General features: G+C 57.1%; 1 protein-coding gene across 1 annotated transcript; it reads left to right on the top strand.

The window, feature by feature from the left end:
- Window positions 1–1,837: 1,837 nt before the first annotated feature.
- On the top strand, window positions 1,838–21,937 carry POMT1 (protein O-mannosyltransferase 1; the record flags this gene model as incomplete). The annotated part of the gene is made up of 17 exons (XM_080709660.1): window positions 1,838–1,959; window positions 4,076–4,182; window positions 4,339–4,389; window positions 5,126–5,272; window positions 6,308–6,419; window positions 7,385–7,450; window positions 7,523–7,616; window positions 7,834–7,989; window positions 9,920–10,050; window positions 10,378–10,473; window positions 14,822–14,918; window positions 17,685–17,777; window positions 18,041–18,161; window positions 18,638–18,735; window positions 19,289–19,402; window positions 20,931–21,057; window positions 21,756–21,937. The coding sequence occupies 17 exons, from the start codon at window positions 1,838–1,840 to the stop codon at window positions 21,935–21,937; spliced, it is 1,914 nt and encodes a 637-aa protein (XP_080565786.1).
- Window positions 21,938–23,561: the final 1,624 nt, after the last annotated feature.

The raw sequence follows: 23,561 nt of genomic DNA, 5'->3' as shown, positions 1-23,561 counted from the left end.
AGCCAGCCGCGCGCGCTGGCTTAGGAGACCCTGTTTCCAAATAAAAATGTAAAAATAGGTCTGGGAGTGTAGCCCGGAGATAGAAGGGCTTCCAGGAACCCCAGTCCCACCAAAAAAAAAAAAAAACAAAAAAAAAAACAAAAACCGCATCTCAAAAAACAATAAAGGAGCCGCATCCAACTGTACTAACAGAAGGGCTGGGGAGAAGAGAGGTCCCGCAGCCGGGCCTGTTGCGTGGGTGCCGCTACCGGTGCTCGCTGTCTCTACCAGGGAGAGGGCGGGGGGCGAGCTCATGGAGCCAAGGCCCGGGGTGGGCAGGCGCACCGGCCGCGCCCTGAACGCCCCGTCCTCCCGGGGCGCACTCGCTGACCCTGCCCTCCGCCAGCAAGACCTGCGTGCTGGTGGCAGCTGCCCGCGAGAACGAGGCGCAAACCGGCCTGCCTAGATCGATCCCGTTGCTCTTCAATAAAAAGGCTCGTGAGCCGGGCATAGAAGCGCACGCCTGTAATCTCAGTACTTGGGAGGGTGAGACTGGAGGATCCTAGGTTTGTGGCCCGATTCAGCAACTTAGGCCCTCCATAGTTTACTGAGACCCTGTTTCAAAATAAAAAGCAAAAAGAACTGGAGGGGTAGCTCGGAAGTAGAATGTCCCTGAGTTCGGTTTCCAGTGGAAAAAAAAAAAAAGACAAAAATGCTCAAAAGCTACACGGAGATCCAGGAACAGCGGAGGAACAGCGGTCCAGGAAAACACGCTGGGGAAGAGTCTTTCACATCCTTCCGGTTCCGTCTGCTGTCCACGCCCGCCCCTTCTCGTCATGCGCATGCGCGCCGCGGCCCTGCTCAACGCGCACGCGCGCCGCTGCCCTACTCAACGCGCACGCGCGCCACTGCCCGACGGGCCCCACAGACGCGACGAATCGAACGTCGAGCGACGGGCGGTACAGAGTGCCGAGCAGCCTCGTTCCCAACGGCCCGCCTCCGAGGCTTGGCGGGCGCTGGGACTCTGTGGGGCTCTGAGAGTAGCGAGTAGGTTTCGGGGTGCCGAGGAGGCGAGCCCGAGCGGTGCTCCGGAGTCCGTCAGTGCGGGACGCGCTGGGGCCGGGCATCCTCGGGAGGGAAGCGGGTGCCGGGGCAAGCGGAGCCCGAGGAAGAAGCCGCCCTGGGGAGAGGGCTCCAGGGAGAGGGAGGCGAGGCCGGGCAGGTGCAGCCTCGGGGAGAGGAGGGCGCCAGGGACCCGGAGATGCGCTCGGGAAGGAGCTGGCCTCCCGGCCGCGGGGCCCTCAGGAGGGCAAGCTGCAGCTGCAGGGGCCGAGGAAACCACGCGGGGCCCGGGGTCTTGGAGACCAGAGGGTCTGCAGGAGCCAGATGCAGCCCCGGGAGAATGGGGAGCCCCAGAGCAACTCACCCTCCAGTTAAGAGAGGGAGGCCCGAGGCGCTGCTAGCCCAGGACGGGATCTCCAGAAGGCTGGTGGAGGCCCCTGGGCTGCAGGCCCCCCAGGTCCGCCCAGAGCCAGGGGAGTTGCAGCCACAGGCTAGGTATCCTCGCTCCCAGCAGGTGCGCCCCCGAGGTCTGTGGAATGAGTCGTTGAAGCCGGAGCCCAGGCCCAGATCCTGCAGTCCCACCCAAGTGTGCCGTCCTCGGAGATCTGCGTTCCTGTAAGGATGCCCCAGAGCGCCGTCCGACTTTCTCACCCCGTCCCATTGCGCTGTGGCCCTCCCTGGGCGCACCTGGAGCCAGGCTGGCTTGGGACCCTTTCTGCAGCCTCTTTGGGGCCCCTCAGGATTGCGGTTCTGCCTTTCTCTTTAGGGTGTCCTCCGGAACTTGCTTCCCTACAGGATGCTGGAGATTTTGAAGCGCCCGATCGTGGTGACGGCTCACATCAACTTGAACGTCGTGGCTCTGACTGGAATGGGGCTGCTGAGCAGGCTGTGGCAGCTTTCCTACCCGAGGGCGGTGGTGTAAGCCTGGCGCTCCTGGGGGCTGGGAGACGCAGGAAGAACTGTAGTTTACGGCAGGAAGTACCCTGTTGCTGGGGATCTAAGCCTGTACCTGTGTGCAGGAGGCCAATGCTGTACCACCGAGCTGTGTTCCAGCCCCGAGGAAGTGTGTGTGTGTGTGTGTGTGTGTGTGTGTGTGTGTGTGTGTGTGTGTGTTGCTGGGGCTTGAATCTGAGCTTGAATCTGAGCTATATTTCCAGCCCTGTTTTACTTTCTTATTTGGAAACAGCCTTGCTGGGTTGCTGAGAACCTTGCTAAATGATTGGGGCTGCCCTCAAACCTACGCTCCTCCTATCTCAGCCTTCCAAGGGCCGAGATTACAGGTGTGTGCCACCATGCCCAGGGGAAGTGCTTCTTTAAAAGATGTAAATGGAGCCGGGCGGGCGTGGTGGGCACGCTTGTAATCCCAGCATTTGGGAGGCTGAGACAGGAGGCTCGCGGTTCACGGCCAGCCTCAGCTACTTTGTGAGGCCCTCTGCAGTTCAATGAGACCCTGTTTCAAAAAAATAAAGGGCTGGGAATGTAGCCCAGAGGTAGAATGCCCTTAGGTTTTATCCCCAGTTCTGAAAATAAACAAACAAATAAATAAAGATGTAAATGGGAGAGTGAATTTCTAGGCTTCTCGGCAATGGATATTGTGGGCAGTATGGGTGAGACTAGTACCCAGGAGGACCCTTGTAGAGACCTTTTAGGTCTTGCACTATAGCAGGAAAACTTAACCCATTAAGTGGGTGCAGTAGAAAGAAATCTGGGCACCAGTCTTAGTTTTCCTATTATTATTTTGCTACTGGGGATTGAACTGGGGAGCATTTTGCCTTCACGCTACATCCTCAGCCCTTTGATTTGTTTTGTTTTGTTGTCCTGGGGGTTGAACCCAGAGGCATTCTATCTCTGAGCTGCACACTCACACACTCAGCCTCATTTCTTTTCTTTTTTTTTTTTTTTTTTTTTTGGTGATTCCAGGGATGGAACCCAGAGTCATCCTGCCTTTGAGCTACATCTCCAGCTCTATTCTTTTATTCTTTATTTTGAAACAGGGTCTCACTGAGTCACGGAGGGTTTCACTAAGTAGCTGAGGCTGGACTCGAACCTGTGGTCCTCCTTTCTCAGCCTCCCAGTACCGGGATTACAAGAGTGCACCACTACCCTCAGCAGTCAGGATTGTTAATAATATATAGATAGATTATATCTGAGAAACTGGCCCGGTTTTCTTGGTACCAGCAAGTATCCCCAGTTGTGTGAAAATGCTTGGCTGCACTTGAATCCTGTAATGTCTTCCTTTCCTACCCGCAGTTGTTTTGTTGGGTCTTTGGGTCTGATTCTAGCTCCTAGCTGTAGGCATGCGCTGGTAGCCGGCTGGGGTCCCACGAGGTCTTTTGGTAAGGTGGCCGGTAGCACATACTAAGTTGAAAACTAGATAGATAGCAGGTGCGGTGGCGGAAGCCTGTAATCCCAGTAATTGGGGGCCTGAGGCAGGAGGATTACAGGTTCAAGGCCAGCCTCAGCTACTTACTTACTTACTGTGTTTCAAATTAAAAAATAAAAAGGCTGGGCATGGTGGCGCACGCTTGTAATCTCAGCGCTTGGGAGGCTGGGACAGGAGGATCACACAGTTTCAAAGCTTCAGCAACTTAGTGAGACCCTGTTTCCAAATAAAATATAAAATAGGTCTGGGAGTATAGCCCAGAGGTAGAAAAGCCCCTGGGTTCTACCCCCAGTACCAGAAAAATAAATAAATAAATAAATAAAATAAAAAGGGTGAGGCGGGTGTGGCTCAGTGGTAGAATGCCCCTGAGTTCACCTCCCAGTACCAAAAAAAGAAGAGAGAGAGTGGAGTCCCTGTGTGGTCGGGGCCTGAGTGCTAGGTGGTCTTGGTGGATTTTCTACCCTCTCCCTGTAGATGGATGATTCTGTCCATGTGTCGGAACCTTTGGGGATGGGGCACCTTAGGGTAAAAGCCCCACGGACCCTCGCTGGTCACTCACCTAAAGTCATGTGGAAATGTATTTACCCTCACTCCTCTTGTCTACAGTTAAGATTTCTAGGTGAATATAATGTGGCTTTTTTTTTCTTCCAGTTTTGATGAAGTGTATTATGGGCAGTACATCTCTTTTTATATGAAACGGATCTTCTTTCTGGATGACAGTGGACCACCACTAGGCCACATGCTGCTGGCCTTGGGAGGTAGGGTTCGTTAGTTAGAGAAGGCCACTGCCCTTCTGGCCCTCAGATAAGTGGGCAGCTGACCCGTGAGATGTCCGGAGCACAGGCACCACGTCTTTATTTATCTGTTTCTGAATTGCTTGCCCCGATATGCAAGAAATGAATCTTCTGTTTCAGGTTATTTAGGAGGATTTGATGGTAACTTTCTGTGGAACAGAATTGGAGCAGGTAAAAGATCATTTTAATTTGTCTTCTTAATGTGTATATAGTGGGAGAGATAATGACTTTTATAAGAGATTAACAGTTGTCATTTATTTACCTGATAAATTATTTGCACATAAATTCAGACTTGAAAAGTCTGGCAAAAGTCTAGTGTTTAGGTGCAGTAATTATTTCATAAACCTACTTTTTGTAGATACCCAGAAAGCTTCTGGAAACAGGTGGGGCAAATATAGACGAATATTAACTTTAGAATTCTTAGTCATCATTCCTATGCCGGGTGAGAGCCGGATCCTTGACTATAGGGCGCTCGTTTCAGAGCAGCTGGGCACGGCGTGTGTACCTGTAATCCCAGCTACTCAGGAGGCTGTGGCAGCAGAATCACTCGAGGCGAGGATTTCAAGGCTGGTCTGAAAAATATACCGATACCTGGTCTCTAAATAGCAACAATAAAGACAAAACTTCAGATCCACTTTCAAAGCCTTTACCCATGTTTGCACACGCAGTCGCTGACGTGGTCCATCCCCAGTTCTACACACGGTGGCTTAGGGCCCGTGGCGGCGACAGGAGGGTCGCGGGTTCGAGGCCAGCATGTGCTAACTTAGCAGGACCCTGTATATGAGGTCCTTTGCCCATTTAATGTTTTAACATTCACCGGAGCTCTACGACATTGGTATACTTCTGCAAATAAGGAAAATAAGGGCTCATAAAAGTTGAGTGACTTGCCGTGTGACCTTCTTTCCAGAGTACAGCAGCAACGTGCCAGTGTGGTCCCTGCGCCTGCTGCCGGCGCTCGCGGGGGCCCTGTCGGTCCCCATGGCCTACCAGATAGTGTCGGAGCTCCGCTTTCCCCACTGCGCCGCCATGGGGGCTGCCCTGCTGATGCTGATAGGTGAGCCCGGCCCGCCCCGCCCTGGCATCGTGCAGCCGAGAACCGAGCACGGGTCGCACTGACGTTTCAGCTTTAGGCTTGGAGAAGTCATGGCCTTGGGGGCACGCGGCACATCTGGCGCACATCTGGTTCCTCCGGATCGGACGCTGCTGTGCCCCACTCCCAGGCTGAGCCCCGGGGCTGCAGGACTATGGGGAGACTGCCAGTAGTGGAGGTGTGGCTGTGTAGAAGGGGAACCGCCAGCAGTGGTCCAGGGGACACAGCGCCCGAGCGCCTCCATCCAGCCTGGGCGTCGCTAGCTGACAACCTCCCCTCCTCCTACCACCTCCCAGGACTCAGTTGAAATTAAGTCAAATGAAAAATTAGACTAGCAAACCAAAAGAGAAGCCAGCGCCGTGGTGCACAGCTCTAATCCCAGTACTGGGGTGGTTGAGGCAGGAGGGTCGCGGGTTCGAGGCCAGCATGTGCTAACTTAGCAGGACCCTGTATATGAGGTCCTTTGCCCATTTAATGTTTTAACATTCACAGCAGCTCGACAGCATCGGTATACTTCTGCACATAAGGAAAAGAAGGGCTCATAAAAGTTAAGTGACGTGCCCAAACTTACACAGTGTCAGGAGGTGCTGTTCAGACCTAAGAATTTGCCTGTGCCCTGCCAGCCTCCTTATTTCTGAACTCACGCGTTCATGTTCTGCGGCACTGGGGGTCGCTGTGTTTGTCTCCATTAAGCACTTCTGGGTCTTAAGGTCCTGCGTCTGCAGAGTCAACACACACCTGGGCTCCCAGCACTTAGGAGGCTGAGGCAGGGGGAGAACAGGTTTGCGGCCAGCCTCAGCTACTTAGTGAGGCCGTTTCAAACTAAAGAATAAAATAGGGCTGGGGTAGAGCTGAGGTAGATATGTTTAGAAGTATTCAGGAGGATATGTCAACGTGTGAGCGTCTGGACGTGGGTGTGCGGGGTCTGGGGCCAGCTGCCTGCTGGCGTGCCTGTCGTCCCCGCGTGCTGGGCCTGACATGAGCTTCCGTGTGTCACAGAGAACGCCCTGATCACCCAGTCCAGGCTCATGCTCCTGGAGTCCCTGCTGATCTTCTTTAACCTGCTGGCTGTGCTTTCCTACCTGAAATTCTTCAACTCCCAGAGACACAGGTACGGGGTGCCGCCCGGCTCCCTCCGTCTATGAGATAGGGACTCTGGGTGGACTCTTTCTTTCTTTCCATACTGGGGGTGGAAGCCAGGGGCATTTACTTCTGAGCCAGTCTTGAAGCTATATTGTTTTTCTTTTCTTTTCTTTTCTTTTTTTCTGTACTGGGGATGGAACCCTGAGGCATTGTACCTCTGAGCTACACCCCTGGCCCTATTTTTAATTCTTTATTTTAAAAAAGGGTCTTACTGAGTTGCAAAAGGCCTCACTAAGTAGCTGAGGCTGTCCACGAACTGCCATCCTCTGGTCTCCGCCTCCTGAATGCTGGGATTACAAGCGGGCGCCACCATATCCAGCTTATTCTTAATTTTGAAACAGGGTGTCACTAAGTTGCTGAGGCTGGCTTTGAACCTGCAATCCTCTTGTCTCAGCCTCCCAAGCCCTGGCATTACAGGCCTACACCACCATGCCCAGCTTGGGGAGTTTCTGATTATATATTTTTTTTCTTGGGGGGGGGGTGGTACTTGGGGTGGAACCCAGGGGCTTTCTCCCTCCAAGCTATATTCCCAGACCTATTTTATACTTTATTTGGGAACAGGGTCTCATTAAGTTGCTGAGAGCCTCACTCAGTAGCCGAGGCTGGCTTCGAACCTCTGCCATCTTCCAGTCTCAGCCTCCCGAGCGCGGGGATGACAAGTGTGCGCCACCACGCCCGGCTGTAATACATTTTATTTTGAGGACTTGCCTGCCAAATACCTTTTGGTCAAGTCATTTTGGGGTTGGCCTCATACATTTATTCTCATTTTTCTGTAATTTTAACCTACTACAAAAATTCTTCTTGACAAACTGGACGCCGGGGAGATGGGGATGCACTTTTGTGCCTGGTGCTCGTAGGGAGAGCCCGCCCAGAGAGCCTGGCGTGTCCAGCACGCCCGGCCCTGCCCTGACGCGGTCCTTCGCCCCCTCCCAGCGCCTTCTCGCCGTGCCAGTGGTCCTGGCTGATGCTGAGCGGGGCCGCCTGCTCCTGCGCCGTCGGGTGAGTAGCGCCACCTGCCGGCAGCGCGCGCCCCTCCGCTGCCAGGTCCCTGACTCAGTCCCGTCTTTCCAGCATCAAGTACATGGGCGTCTTCACCTACCTGCTCGTGCTGGGTGTCGCAGCCGTCCACGCCTGGCACCTGATTGGAGACCAGACTTTGTCAAATGTAGGTGCCACATCACAGCCGCATTCAGCCATGAGGGGCTGGCGGGACTGCCCGCGGGCGCGTTTGTGGCCCAGACCCGAGTCCTGGAAGCTCCAGGTGGGCAGGGCAGGCAGCCTCGCGGCCAGCGGGCGCCTCTGCGTGGGGCGGGGCTCCGGGGCTACGTCGGCCGGGGATGAGCCTCCGTGGAGAGGGGCTCAGCGAGCTTGCGCCCCTGCAGGTCTGCGTGTTCTGTCACTTGCTGGCCAGAGCGGTGGCTTTACTGGTCATCCCGGTCATCATGTATTTACTGTTCTTCTATGTCCACCTGAGGCTGCTCTACCGCTCTGGGCCCCACGACCAAATCATGTCGAGTGCCTTTCAAGCCAGCTTGGAGGTAAGACGTGGCTGCTGCTGCCACCTGCGGCAGATGGCCGGGGCACAGTCTCCTGGCCGCTGGTGTGTGTGTGTGTGTGTGTGTGTGGTGGTGCCGGGTCCAGCCAGGGGCCTTCTATCTCTGTACCCCTGGTGTGTGTGTGTGTGTGTGTGTGTGTGTGTGTGTGTGTGTGTGTGTGTGTGTGGTGCCGGGTCCAGCCAGGGGCCTTCTATCTCTGTACCCCTGGTGTGTGTGTGTGTGTGTGTGTGTGTGTGTGTGTGTGTGTGTGTGTGTGGTGCCAGGTCCAGCCAGGGGCCTTCTATCTCTGTACCCCTGGCCCCGTGGTTTTCATTTGGAAGCAGGGTGTGCTGAGCTGCAGCTCAGGGGCAGAGCCGTTGCCTCATTTGGGAACAGGGTCTCACTAAGTTGCCGATGCTTCACACCTGCAACCTCTTGTCTCAGCCTCCCACATACTGGGATTACAGGCGCACACCACCATGTCTGGCCGATTCAGTGTCTTCTGTCTAAATGTTATCAAGTTAGCACTAGAGGGAAAAGTCACATCAAGAAATGAAGCAGCCAGCCAGGCGTGGTGGTGCACGCTTGTCATCCCCGCGCTCAGGAGGCTGAGACAGGAGGAGTGCACAGGTTCGAAGCCAGCCTCAGCTACTTAGTGAGGCTCTCAGCAACTTAGTGAGACCCTGTTTTCAAATAAGTATAAAATAGGTCTGGGAGTATAGCCTGGAGGTAGAAAGCCTCTGGGTTCCACCCCCAGTACCACAAAAAAAAAAAAAAAAAAGAAATAAGGCAGCCATGTCAGTATTTCTAAAGGAATTCTGTATATACTGACCACATGGAAAAATGAAGGGGCTGGCTCTCTTGGATTCTCTGACCTGCTCAAAAACATCCTAACGTCAAGTCCCACGCACCCTGGGCAATTTGAAATATCTTTCAGGAAGGTCATGAGACTCGAGCCTGGCATTCATTCATACTGACCTTCAAATAGGTCACAAGTTGAGAATCCCTACTCCAGAGCGATCCAGAGTCCAAAACTTTCTGAGTGCCAACATGATATTTAAACAGTTTCAGATACTGGAGCAGTTTGGATTTCAGATTTTCAGATTAGGGATAATCTGCCATAAAGCCTTTGCAGAGCCGGGCATAGTGGCACACGTTTGTAATCCCAGGACTTGGGAGGTTGAGACAGGAAGATCACAGGTTCAAAGCCAGCCTAGGGAACTAAGTGATGCTCTCCTTAACAGACCCTGTTTCAAATAAATAAAATAAAATAGGGCTGGGGGTGTAGCTCAGAGGTCCTTGGGTTCAATCCCCAGAGCCTCCCCACCTACACACACACACATAAGTGTCTTTCCTGGGTCTCACAGAGCAGCTGTAAGAGGTCAGTGAGGGTGCTGGTAAAGGCTGAGCTGAGTGCTGGCCCCTGGCAGCATGCACTCGGGGAGCACCGGCGATGACTTCAAGTGTGAGAGCAGGAGCCGGGCGTGGTGGCACACACTTGTAATCCTAGTACTTGGGAGGCAGACAGGAGGATCGCAGGTTCAAGGACAGCCTCACGAGACGCTGATTAAACTAGTGAGACCCTGTTTCCAAATAAGAAATAAAATCTGCCTGGGGGTGTAGCTCAGAGGTAGACTGCCTCTGGGTTCAATTCTCAGTACCACAAAAAAATAAAGAATAAAATAGGGCTGGGGTGGAGCTCAGAGGTGGAATGCCTTGGATTGCATCCCCAGTGTGTGTGTGTGTGTGTGTGTGTGAGTGTGTCTCTCTCACACACACACACACACACACACACACACACACACACACGGCAGGACAGCATGCGTGTGAGTTGTGCCCTGCTCGATCGTCACCCTCGGAGGGTGGCTGTCTGGGAGTCCGGCTCGTGTAGCCCCGCGCTCCCCTCACCCGCGGCCCTTTCTGTCTGTCGTAGGGGGGACTGGCCCGCATCACCCAGGGCCAGCCCCTGGAGGTGGCCTTCGGGTCCCAGGTCACTCTGAGGAGCGTCTCTGGCAAGCCCGTGCCCTGCTGGCTGCATTCCCACGAGAACACCTACCCCATGATGTAAGCAGAGCGAGGTCACACAGTGCTCTGTTTTGCACCGTTGGCTTGTGGTGGCAGCTCCCGCTGTCGAGAGCAGGTTCAGGGAGCGCGGGCAGCTGGCGCCTGGACCCCATTGCCACGGCGGGTCGGCGGGTGGCAGGCAGCATCTCCTACACCAGCACTGCTCTCCATGCCCTGTGGCCCCGGGAGTCAGACCCCGGACGTGGCTCAGCCCTGAGCTCCTCACTGGGCTGTCCTCCTCAGTCCCTCCACAGAAGCCGTGGGCCACAGCCTGTGGGCCCTGTGCTGACCACTGCCAGGTACACCCTTGTTGACTTCCTCGTGCAGATATGAGAACGGCCGGGGCAGCTCCCACCAGCAGCAAGTGACCTGTTACCCCTTCAAAGACGTCAACAACTGGTGGATAGTGAAGGATCCCAGGAGGTGAGTGCGGGTCCCGGCCCCAGCTCCATCTGTGTCCTCTCCGCAGCTTATTCAGCCTGGAACCCCAGAACACCTGCCCTGCTGCCGAGCGGAGGGCATCCCTCCTACCACCAAAAGACAAAAACAATCAACAATCTAGCCGGGTGTGGTGGCGCACGCTTGTAATCCCAGCATTCGGGAGGCTGAGACTGGGGGATCGCGGTTCTCAGACAGCCTCAGCTACTTCGTGAGGCCCTCCGCAACTTAGTGAGACCCTTTCTCAAAGAATAAAAAAATAGGGCAGGGGGTGTAGCTTGGAGGTCAGACGCCCCTGGGTTCCATCCCCAGACCCACCAAAAAAATAAAAAATCAATTAAAAAAAAAAAAAAAAGAAAATGGCATCCCCTTGCTCGGCTTTGGGGAGGCCTTTCCCGCTCACGCCCACATGCCCACATGCGGGACTATGGGCTCTGCTTGCAAAGAGACCCTGAACATCCAGGTCCTGCCTCCACTGACAGCGGACCTCCACCCTGTGCTCCCACCCGCGTGTCTGCAGCCCTGGGGGCCTGTCTCAGGGCACTCCTGCCCAGCCCCTCCCAAGCCCATGCAAGGACCTCCTGCCCGCTGGCCCTTGCTCAGAACATGCAGGTCAGCTCCCTGGGGCTCCCAAGGCCCCCTGCTGTCGCCACCCCCGGCTTCCTCTGCCCATTATCCAGCAGCCGCTGGTTTGATCAGTGATTCCTTGCTGGCGTCTGTTTTTCCGCTTGCCGCCACAGCAAGGGGAGACCAGCGGCCACCACCTGGCTCACCCAGCCATGTGCTCAGCGCCCCGCCCAGTGCCTGGGACTTCTCAGGCTCTGAATGCTTTTGCTGGGTGGACAGGAGCTGCAGTCTACCTATTAGAAGACGTTCTTGGCAGCACGGTACACCACTGTAGCACTCGTAGACAGGCGTGATGATGGCTGCAGACTCCACTTTGGCTTTTTTTTTTTAAGTCCTGGGGATGGAAGCTGGGTGTGGTGGCACACACTTGTAATCCCAGTATTTGGGAGGCTGAGATTGGAGGATCGCGGGTTTATGGCCAGCCTCAGCCACTTAGTAAGGCCTCTGCAACTTAGATCCTGTTTCAAAGTAAAGAATAAAAATTCCGGCTGGGAGTATAGCTTGGAGGTAGAATGCCCCTGGGTTCAATTCTCAGCACCACAAAGAAAAAAGTACCAGTCTACACTCCCAGCCCTTTATTTGTTTTTTTTGAAACAAGGTTTTGCTAAGTTGCTGAAAGCCTCAGTAAGTTGCTGACACTGACCTTGAGCCTGCAATTCCCCTATCTCAACTTCCCAAGTACTGAGATTACAGGCGTATGCCACAACCACGTGTGTGTACCTTTAACAGTTTGAAAAGGGACCTTAGAGTCGGCGTGGCTGCGCACACTTGTAATCCCAGTACTTGGGAGGCTGAGACAGGAGAATCTCACATAAGGAGACCCCCTGCAACTTAGAAGAATACGAAAAGTATAAAAAGTATGGTTGGGGTTATAGCTCAGAGGTAGAATGCCCCTGCATTCAATCCTCAATACTGCAAAAGAAAAAAAAGGACCTCAGCTTTCAGGAAGAGTTTAAATAAAAGTCTGCCTCTACGTGAAGCCCCCTGTAGAGGTGCAGAGATGGGCGCTGCCGATTCCACGCTGGCTCGCGGGCCCCAAGCAGGCCCCAGCTGACAGCACCGTGTCGTCCCCAGGCATCAGCTGGAGGTGCACAGCCCTCCGAGGTCCGTGCGGCACGGGGACGTGGTGCAGCTGGTGCACGGCATGACCGCCCGCCTGCTCAACACGTGAGTACCTGCGCTCGGAGCCTCACTCGCCCCCACCCCGCCTGTGCCCTACGTGCCTGGGCTGGGGTCCTCGCCTCTGCACCCCTACCCGCACAGATGCCACCGGGCTCTGTCTCTCATCACCCGACTTCTCGGGAGGCTGCTTCTCCGGGGTTCACATCTGGAACCCAGCCTCTCCCAGGAGGCCACGTCCCGCCACAGCTGCCCTGTCCCCACGGCGCCCTGCTCAGAGCCGGGCTCTCAGGCAGCCTCCTGCAAGCCTGCCCGCTCCCTCTCCCATTCTAGGCTTCCATCAGCTCTCCCGTTGTCCTGACCTTTAGAACTGACCCTGAGGGTGTCTGTCTCCACCGCTTCCACATCCCAGCCAGGTCCCCTCCCCGTGCAAGTCCTGACCTGCCTCCACCCCAGGACATGCAGCCCTCAGGCCACTCCCCGTGTCCTGTCTCCCCCAGGTCTCCCCAGCAGAGGTCCCTGTGACTCTGCTGGCATGTTTCACCCCCATCCCGACCTCCCTGCCAGGCCCAGATGACTGAGGGCAGCCCTCAGGGCTCCCTGCTGGAGCGTTCTCAGACTCAGTCCACCAGCCCCACCACGTGCTTAATTTAAGGGTCAGCTCGGGCCACCTCATCAGAAGGCTGCTTCTTGGACCCTGTTGCCCGCCGCCCACCCTTCCTTCCTTCCTTCTTCCTTTCCTGAGGATTGACTCCAGGGGCATTCTACCTCCAACCTACATCCCCAGCCCTTTTACCTTTTTTTGTTTTGAAACAAGGTCTCTCTAAGTGACCTGCCTACAACTTGCCTCCTCCTGTCTCAGCCTCCCATGTACAAGTACTAGGGTTACAGGCCTGCGCCACCGCACCGGGCTGCGATTTTGCTTTTGTTCATGGCATCAGGAGCCTGGCGCGCTGCTGCCCATGCACAGGTGGGCTTGGATTGCTCTGAGCAGTGCCTGCGCATGTGGCAGGGCAGAGCTATGATTAGTGAGGAGGAACTGGCCTTTGAGTTCAACTCACGTGTGTAGCCAGGTGCGCCTGCATGACACTGCAGCCCCAGGCCAGCCGGGCACAGCCAGCGGCCCTGCCATGCGGGCACAGGAGACCCCGGCCTTGTAGCTGTGCCTTCCTCGCGCGCTTGGTTGGCTGGTCCCAAGGTGGAGTGGAGGTGTGCACCCAGTCATTTTAGATCATCCCTGGAAGAGGCCTCCTCGATGTGACCTTCCCCCTGGAAGCAGGACGGCTCGGCTGCCTTGCCGGCGCCTGGTTCGTGGCCGGCTCCCGTGGGTGCACACTCAGGTAGTGGCGACCAGCCCAGCGCCAGCGTCCTTTCAGCTCAGCTCACCTTGTTCCGAAAAGTACTTATCTCCCTTAAAGAAATAGTAGCATCTAGCCAGGCATGGTGGCGCATGCCTGTAATCCCAGTGCTTGGGAGGCTGAGGCAGGAGGATCACAGGTGTGAGGCCAGCCTCAGCAACTTAGTGAGAGGCTCAGCAACCTAGCAAGACCCTGTTTCAAAACAATGTATAGAAAGAGATGGGCCATAGCTTAGAGGCAGAACACCCCTGGGTTCAATCCCCAGTACCACAAAAAAGAGAGAAAGAAAAGAAAAGGAAGAAAGAAAGAAGGAAGGAAGGAAGGAAAGAGAGAAAGGAAAAGAAAAGAAAGAAGCCAAGCGTGGTGTCACACACTTGTAATCCCAGCATTTGGGAAGCTGAGACCAGAGGATGCGTTCACAGGCAGCTCCAGCTACTTAGGCCCTCCTCAGCTTAGTGAGACCTGTTTCAAAAATAAAGAATAGACGCCGGGTGTGGTGGGCACGCTTGTAATCCCCGCGCTTAGGAGGCGGAGACAGGAGATTTGTGCAGGTTCGAAGCCAGCTGTGCTAGCTTAAGAGACCCATTTTCCAAATAAAAATATAAAATAGGTCTGGGAGTGTAGCCCGGAGGTAGAAGGGCTTCCAGGAACCCCAGTACCACCAAAAAAAAAATTTTTTTTTAAAAGAATTAAAAAATAGGGCAGAGGGTATGACTCGGATAAAAACGAAAGAAAGAAAAAGAAGCCAGATGTGGTGGCGCACACTTATAATCCCCGCGCTTGGGAGGCCGAGACAGGAGGATCACACAGGTTCGAAGCCAGCCTCAGCTATTTAGTGAGACCCTGTTTCCAAATAAAATATAAAAGAGGTCTGGGAGTATAGCCCGGAGGTAGAAAGCTTCTGGGTTCCACCCCCAGTACCACGAAAGAAAGGAAGGAAGGAAGGAAGAGGCTGGGCTTGGTGGTGCGTGTTTGTAATCCCAGCATTCGGGAGGCTGAGACAGGAGGATCATGGTTCGTGGCCAGCCACAGCTACTTAGTGAGGCCCTCTGCAACTCAGTGAGACCGTTTCAAAATAAAGAATAAAAAATCGGGCTGGGGTGTAGCTCAGAGGTGGAATGCCCCTGGGTCCATCCCCAGTACTGAAAAAAAAAAAAAGAAAAGAAAAGAAAGAGAAAGAACAGGACGCAGTGGCCTAGAGGAACGCGCCGCGTCCCTTTGTCTTCCAGGCACGACGTGGCGGCCCCGCTGAGCCCGCACTCGCAGGAGGTGTCCTGCTACATTGACTATAACGTCTCCATGCCCGCCCAGAACCTCTGGAGGCTGGTGAGCTGCGCAGGCCGTGCTAGACCCGGCAGCGGGAGGGTGGTTGGGAGGGCGCGCGCTCAGAGCTGCCCTTCCAGGCTTTTTCTTTCTTGTGGCACCGGGGAGAGAACCCAGTCCTTCGACGCCGGGCTTCACCTCCAGGCCAATTATATTTTGTTTGGAAACAGAGTCTCACTGTGTTGCTGCCGTTTCCGGTCATTCTGATTCAGATGTAAAGTGGGAGCGTGATTTTGCTCTTGAAGCAAGCCAGAGACGTTTCCCAGGAAGCAGAGAGCCGCTGCGCCTCCACGGAAGCTGGGGTCCCTGGGCAGTCTCACCCGGCACGGAATGAGCCTGCCAAGGTGCAGGCCTGCCTGGCGTTGGGCTGTGTCCCGTGCGCGGCCTGGACACCCACAGGCGCCTTGTGAGGGGCTGGGTCAGCGTGGATTTTCCCGAGGAGGCTGGTCCGGGGTCTCCTTTCCCTGAACCAAGTCTCCTGGGAAAGGCCACATGGCAGGGTGCCGAGCTAAGCAGCCCCAGCCTCCGTGCTCACCCCACAATGGGAGGCCGCTCTGTCTAGCTGCGCTTGGTGTACAGCCCTGCCACGTGGGCACAGGAGGCCCCGGCCTTGGAGCCGTGCCTTCCTCACGCGCTTGGTTGACTGGTTCCAAGGTAGAGCGGGGTTGTGCACCCAGTCATTTTAGATCATCCCTGGAAGAGGCCTCCTCGGTGTGACCTTCCCCCTGGAAGCAGGACGGCTCGGCTGCCTTGCCGGCGCCTGGTTCGTGGCCGGCTCCCGTGGGTGCACACTCAGGTAGTGGCGACCAGCCCAGCGCCAGCGTCCTTTCAGCTCAGCTCACCTTGTTCCGAAAAGTACTTTTCTCCCTTAAAGAAATAGTAGCATCTAGCCAGGCATGGTGGCGCATGCCTGTAATCCCAGTGCTTGGGAGGCTGAGGCAGGAGGATCACAGGTGTGAGGCCAGCCTCAGCAACTTAGTGAGAGGCTCAGCAACCTAGCAAGACCCTGTTTTATTTTATTTATTTATTTATTTATTTATTTTGCAGGTCTGGGGATGGAACCCAGAGGCATTTGACCTCCAAGCTACACTGCCTGACCAATTTTTTATTCTTTATTTTGAAACAGGGTCTCACTAAGTAGCTGAGTAGTCCACAAACCGCGATCCTCCAGTCTCAGCCTCCCAAAAGCTGGGATTACAAGCGTGTGCCACCACGCCCGGCTAAGACGCTGTTTTATTATTATTATTTTCTTTTTGGTGGTACTGGGGTTCCTGGAAGCCCTTCTACCTCCGGGCTGCACTCCCAGACCTATTTTTACATTTTCATTTTGGAAACAGGGTCTCCTAAGCCAGCGCGCGCGGCTGTCTTCGAACCTGCGCGATCCTCCTGTCTCCGCCTCCCAAGCGCGGGGATGACAAGCGTGCGCCACCACGCCCGGCTAAGACGCTGTTTTAAAACAAAGTATAGAAAGAGATGGGCTATAGCTTAGAGGCAAAATGGCCCTGGGTTCAATCCCCAGTACCATAAAAGAAAAAAAGGAAGGAAGGAAAGAAGGAAGGAGGGAAGGAAGGAGGAAGAAAGAAACCGGGCGTGGTGGCGCACGCATTCGGGAGGCTGAGACCGGAGGATCAGGGTTCATGGACAGCCTCAGCTACTTAGCGAGGCCCTCTGCAAGTCAGTGAGACCCTGCTCAAAATAGAGAATAAAAAATAGGGCGGGGTGTTGCTTGGCGGTCGAATGATCTGTAGCTCAGTCTGCTTCCGCCAGCCCACCCTGTGGTCTCGGAGCGGGGCCCTGCGCAGTCAGCACTCCGCCTCTTGCCGTTGCGTGCTGACTTGAGCGTGCTGTGTCCGCCCTCCCCTCCGTGCCCCAGCCCCTGCTGGGTCGCTCTCCCCGCGGGAGTCCCGCTCTGGCCCTCTGCCTAGTATTCCTCTCTGCCATCTGGTTGCTCATGGCTCGGCTGTTGATCCCCGTTCAGCCCCGTGGCCCTTTAGCACCGCCTGCCCGCTCCATGTTGATGGAGCTGGGAGGAGGCTGCCCTGGAGGCGCCCTGGACTGCGGCTCAGCCTCTGGGGTTCTCTGGGTGTGGTCATTCAAATGGGGAACACGAGCTCTGTGACGTCTTGGGGCCACAGTGAGGCCGCTGTGTTGGGCCGTGATGCCCTGATCGCCACCCAGCGAGGGCCCCTCCCAGAGGCACGGCCGACCTCCATCTGAGCTTTGCGTCGTCCAGGGAAGGACTGAGGACTGGCCGGCCGCGGCTCTCCAAGCCGGCCGCGGAAGCTCGGCAGGCCTTTGGTCTCTGGCGGCATCCTCTGCGTGCAGCCCGCCTTCCGCGGGGCCTCTGCTGGCCACAGGCCGGGCTGTCTGGGATGGGAGGAGTGCCCGTGGAGCCGCACTCCCCGACCCCTCAGTTCAGACCCCTGTTCTTTGCTTTCTTTGTCCAGTACTGGGGATTGAACCGTGGCATTCATTCTCCCTCTGAGCTACACCCAGCCCTGTTTATTCCTTATTTTGAAACAAAGCCTCACTCAGTGGCCGAGGCTGGCTGAGAACCTGCCGTGCTCCGCCTCGGCCTCTTCCGTCCTAGGGTTCCGAGCGTGCCTGTCCCGCCGGCTCCCCACGTCAGTTTCATTGCTTGGTGACTGCTCTTTGTTTCCATTTAAGAGGATGTGAAAAGACGAGGCACTGGCCCCGCGCTGGTTTTGTTTGAGTCTCGCAGGCCGGGGGGCAGACCCAGGCCCAGGCCAACAGGACTTGTTTCTGCAGGACATCGTGAACAGAGAGTCAGAGAGAGACGTCTGGAAGACCATCTTGTCGGAGGTGCGCTTTGTGCACGTGAACACGTCCGCCATCTTGAAGGTGTGCCGCCACTGCAGCTGCCCGGCCTGCCGCAGGCCCCCTCGCCGGCCCGCTCCCCGAGCTCCTCAGGCCCTGCAGCGCCTTTGCGGGACAGTAGTTAAGTCACTGCCCTGCTGCAGTGAGGAGGTTTTGTGACTTCTCAGGATGCAGTCCTACCAGGGCGCTCCCACGGGGACGTCTGACCTGGGGTGTCCCACAGGCCGTGCTGGCGCTGAGCCCGCCGGTCGGCTTTCCCATCACCCCTTCTTCCTCGGTTTTGCCAGCTGAGTGGGGCACACCTCCCGGACTGGGGGTTTCGGCAGCTGGAGGTCGTGGGGGAGAAGCTGTCGCGGGGCCACCACGAGAGCATGCTGTGGAACGTGGAGGAGCACCGGTACGGCCAAAGTGAGTGGCGCCGGCGGGGGGCGGCGCGGGGGCAAGCCTGGGGCTGCCGGGAGTCTCTCAGCGCCAGACAGTGACCTGGGGCCGCGGGTGTGAGCAGAGCTCTCTGACCAGGAAAAGGGGAGCTTGGGATATGGAGGGAAAACCACACGTAGCAATGCAGTTTAACGAAATACCGCTATGTGGTTAGAAAAGCGGGCCCAGCCAGGCGTGGTGGTGCACGCTTGCGATCCCAGGACTTGGGAGGCCGAGACCGGAGGATCATGGTTCATGGACAGCCTCAGCTACTTAGTGAGGCCCTCTGCAACTCAGTGAGACCCTGTTTCAAAATAAAGAATAAAAAACAGGGCTGGAGGTATAGCTGGGAGGTAGAGTGCCCCTGGCTTCCATCCCCAGTACCTCAAAAAAGAAAAAGGCAGGACCCCGAGCTCTCTGCCACACCGGTAGCGCCTGTGTTTGTTGCTTTCATGTCCTCCTAGGCCAGGAGCAGAGAGAGAGGGAGCTGGAGCTGCACTCGCCTACCCAGGTGGACATCAGCAGGAACCTCAGCTTCATGGCCCGGTTCTCAGAACTGCAGGTGACGGCGGGGGTCGGAGCCCGCAGGCAGGCAGGCGCGTCTCCGCCCCGTAGGAGGCTGGTCTGCTGAGCTCCAGCGTCTAGTCAGGACCTCAGACTCAGGCAGCATGAGCGGCCCCGCTCTCCCCAGCTCGAGTGGCGAGTGTAACCCTGTGGCCCATCCCTTTGGCCTTAGTCGGGGACAAGGAGTTTCAGCCTAAGTGTGGCCTTGCGATGGCCGCCAGGTTGCTCCACTCACCAAGTGCTGGAGGAGGGTAGTGAGGACAGACGGTGTGTGCCTGAGACACGCTCAGGGCGCTGGGTATGCGCTCCTCTCCAGAGGAGGTGCTGGGGCCTCTGCGCGGGGCCTCCCCCCCGAGCCCACAGCCAGGGTTCCAGTGCAGGCTGCTGGCCGAGCGCCGCTGCACACCTGGTCACCACCTCTGCTGCGTCCAGCTCAACTTGAAGTTGGGCGGTCCACGCGCAAGGGGCGGCGGCCTGCTCTGACACTTGTGGAGGACCCGCGTGCGCCAGCCCCTGACTCGCGGGGAGCTGAGGCCTCTGCTCTGTTCCAGTGGAGGATGCTGACGCTGAGTAGCGAAGACACGGAGCACAAGTACAGCTCCACCCCGCTGGAGTGGCTCACCCTGGACACCAGCGTCGCCTACTGGCTGCACCCCAGGACCAGCGTAAGGAGCCACGGCGGCTGGCGGGCATGGCGCGGCCCTTGCGTGGGGTCCCTCTGGCAGCAGGACAGCCGTGCGTCCTGTAGGGCCCTAGGTTTCTCCAAAGCTGATCCTAGCCAAGGCCCAGGATGCTGGGAGCCTGGGGCTCGGGCTGTGGCAATCTGCCTATCAAAGGAAGCCCAGCTTTGTTACACGTGGGAGTTTATTGGTGCCTTTTCCTGGCAGAAGTTGTTTTTAAAATATTTTCTAGCCAGGCACGGTGTCACCAGGCTGTAGTTGGGAGACTGAGGTGGGAGGATGATGGGTTGAGGGCCAGCCTCAGCAACTTACTTAGCAAGACCCTCTTGCTTAGCAAAAATAAAATAGGACGGTGGTGGAATGCGCCTATGTTCAGGCCCTGTGCCGCCCAGCAGCCGAGCTGCCAGTGCCCAGCGCTGCATGTATTGTCTTTACACAGAAAGAAAGCACGGTAGGGCCGCTCACCGTCCGTGCTCAGAAAATAGCCCTGCGCGGCTGAGAACGCGAGCTCGTCGCTCCTCGCTCAAGTCGCTAGAGAGCCCGCAGGGCAAACCCACGTTTCCACCCAAGCGGTGCTGTGAGAACGTTTATCTTTCTGTGAATAACCCTATCGTTAAAAAATGAATTTCACTGAGACAAGAGGATCGCAGTTCACGATCACCTCAGTAACGTAGGCCCTCTGCAACTTAGTGAGACCCTGTTCCAAAATAATAAGATAGGTTAGGGGTAGCTCAGAGGTAGAATGCCCTGGATTCAACCCCCAGCACTACAAAAAGAAGAAAGAAAGAAAGAAAGAAAGAAAGAAAGAAAGAAAGAAAGAAAGAAAGGAAGGAAGGAAGGAAGGAAGGAAGGAAGGAAGAAAGAAAGAGTGGGGGGGGGCACTGACTCTCAAGCTGGGAATGGTGGTGCACGCCTGTAATCCCAGCTCCTCGGGGCTGAGGCTTTCAAGTTTGAGGTCAGCCTGGGTAATTTTGGTGAGATACCATCTCAGAGAGAACCAAAAGTGTCTGAGGCCTGGGTGTATTTAAGAGGTGGAACTCATTCCTAACGTGCATAGCACTCTGGGTTCACTCCCCAACACACACGTCTCATTTTCTCCTAGTTTTCAGTTTTAGTTTATGAAACGGTGTTAGCACTTTCCTAGAAAGGGCCTCATTGAGCAGGGGTATGACCAGATCAGGGATGTGTCTGGAGGACGCCGGGATGTTCCCGTGTGGTTGCTTTTTGACTGCAGTGCAGGTGATGGAACCCAGGGCCCTGCCACTGAGCTACGCCCCAGCCCCTTTTTATTTTTCAGACAGGTTCTTGCTAAGTTACCCAGGCTGGCCTCCAACTTGAGATCCTCCAGCCTCTGCCTCCTCAGCAGCTGAGATTGCAAGTGTGCACCACCGCGCCCCGCCTCCCCGGGTGTTATTTGAACTGTTTGCTGAATGTAGAGCGCCTGCTTGGTCCTTTGCTGTGGCTCCCTCTGCGCAGGGGCAGGGGGTTGACAGTGGCTGCCGTACGCTTTCAGGCTCAAATCCACCTGCTTGGGAACATTGTGATCTGGGCCTCGGCCAGCCTCGCCACGGTGGCCTACCTCCTGCTCTTCTGCTGGTACCTGCTCCGACGGCGGCGGGACATCTACGACCTCCCTGAGGGTCAGTACTTAGGTGACAGCCCCACCTGCTGGAGCCCTGGCCCTCAGGCCCAGCTCTGCTTCTGCAGGGAGGGAATTGAGTAAGTTTGGCTCCCAGGAGCCACAGGTGGAGGCTTGGGTAGAGGAGTCTCCCCTGAGCAGTGTGTGGGCAGGCTGCTTCCCAGCCTCCGCGTGCCTGCCCGCGGAGCAGCGCAGTCCCAGGCGCACTCGGGGCCAGGTTGCTGCACCTGGCGCAACCACACTCGAAACCATCCTGACTAGAATAGGACGCCTGACTAGAATAGGAAGCCTGCCAGTGCAGGGTGGGCGCCTGGAGCCCCACAGATGGGTGGGAGCGGCCTGGCACCTGTGCGGCCTCTGCTCGTGTCTGGAAGCCCACCCCTTCTCCCAGTGACCTCACGCAACGCTGGGCTGATGGACAGGTGAGGCCAGGCTGGCCCTGGCTGGAGGAGATCTGCCTGCGGCAGGCATGGCATGCTGGCAGGGATGTTGAGGCTGGCATGCAGGTTGGGCCTGGCCTCCCAGGGCCCAGGGAGCACTGAGTGGGGTGTGAGGACCAGGGAGGATGCTATAGACAGCCCATTCTCCCTCCCAGAGAGTGGGAGGGTGGGGAGGAGCTTGGCACCGAGGGTCTGAGCGTGCCTGGCGGAGCCCGGTGGCACCTGCTGAGGAGCGCCCGCCCGCCCTCCCTCCCCACAGACGCCTGGAAGCGCTGGGTGCTGGCCGGGGCCGTGTGTGCCGGCGGCTGGGCCCTGAACTACCTGCCCTTCTTCATGATGGAGAAGACGCTCTTCCTCTACCACTACCTGCCCGCGCTCACCTTCCAGATCCTCCTGCTCCCGCTCGTCCTGCAGCACGCCAGCGACCACCTGTGCAGGTGAGGGCTGCAGACAGCAGCGGCGCGGGCCACGGAGACCACCCTGGGCTCAGCACGGGGCGGTATCCAAAAGAGAGCCACAGAAGGCAGGGCGTGCAGCGCACACACCCTGGTCCTGGCAACTTGGGAGCTGAGGCAGGACTGCTAGCATCGGCAACTTACAAGAGCCTACTTCCACGTTAGGGCTAGGGTGGGGCTCAGTGGCAGTGCACCCTGGGCACATCCCCCAGCACCACACAAGCACGGGTGTGCGCTCGGGTGTCATTGGGGAGTTCCAGGTGGCTGAATGACAGCCGCAAGTCCCAGGGGGACGGGGATGGAGGTGGTGCGGCTCTGGAGGGAAGGCGGGCACGCCAGGGCCCTGAGTGGCAGCTGCTTGCTGTCCAGATCTCCTGGGGTGTGGAAGGTGAGCCAGGAGGGCTTCGGGGCTGGAGCAGTGGCCAGGCCTCCGTGGCTCAGGAGGGCCTGGCGTGTAGTGCCGGCTCGGGGCTGAGCTGAGCTGTGTGTGCGGGTGGACTAGAGATTGTGGGATCCAGAAGTAGAGCGGGCCTTGCTGGGCGCACCCGGGGACAGGAGGGCCAGGCCCGGCCCGCAGGCTGGCGGCGGGGACGGGAGCCCCACGTGCCGCGCTCCTGCGCAGGTCCCAGCCACAGCGGAGCCTTTTGAGTGCCCTGGTCGTGGCCTGGTTCTCCTCCGCGTGCTACGTGTCCAGCATGCTGCGCCCGCTCACCTACGGGGACAGGTCGCTCTCGCCAAGTGAACTCCAGGCCCTCCGCTGGAAAGAAAGCTGGGACATCCTGATCCGTAAACAGTAGCAGGACACGGTCATGGAGGCACCGCCCGGCCGGCTCAGGCAGGCCGCAGTCCTTCAAAGCAGGGCCTTCAAAGCCGGGCCTCCCGCTGGCAGGGACCCGCGGGGCTCAGCAAGGACTCCTGGGACCTAACTGGCGTTTCATCTTGACACAGTTCTCTGTGCAGTTTTATTTTTCCCAAACAGTAAAGAACAGTAAAAACATGTCCTCCTTGTCACCTCCCCCCCGTGAAGTCCCCTAGCCCCCACACACGGTGAGCCTCTCCGCAGCCAGCCAAGGGGCCGCCGAGGACAGCAGGCAGGGCAGGGCCCGTCCTGCTCGTGGGAGGCAGACGGCCATGGGCTCACTCGGTGGTCTGGGCTTGACTTGGCCCACCCTCCCAGCAGCACCCGCTGAGCCCCGGCAGGTGTCCGCCCGCCTCAGCGGCCCACGGGCTCTGATGACCTTAGGGCCGTGACCACTGCCGCCGCCATGTTTAAAGCCCGCTCTGAGGCGCCGAGACGGCGAGTGGCGCCTCTGGCAGCCACAGTCTGTGTCCTTGCTCCGGATCTTTGTGTAAATAAAACAGGGACAGTGGCGTTTGCATTTGGTGTATTTATTGGTCTCCCCTCCAGAGGGGTGTGAGCTCAAGGCGAGCTCAGAGTTAACAAAGCAGCTACTTCCAGCTGTGCTCAGCCGCAAGACCCCGCGCCGGCCATGGCCCCGGCACGACACCTTCTCAGAGAGGGTCACCACGTGGAGGGGAGACCGCCACACCCGCCGCCACTGCACGCCAGTGGGTGCACTGGCTGGAGGCGGCCACCATGGACACAGTGG

This window comes from Muscardinus avellanarius, assembly GCF_963383645.1.
Source record: "Muscardinus avellanarius genome assembly, chromosome: 13".
Classification (NCBI taxonomy): Eukaryota; Metazoa; Chordata; class Mammalia; order Rodentia; family Gliridae; genus Muscardinus; species Muscardinus avellanarius.
Note: the sequence above shows the minus strand (reverse complement) of the source record. Positions and strands in the feature narration are given on the sequence as shown.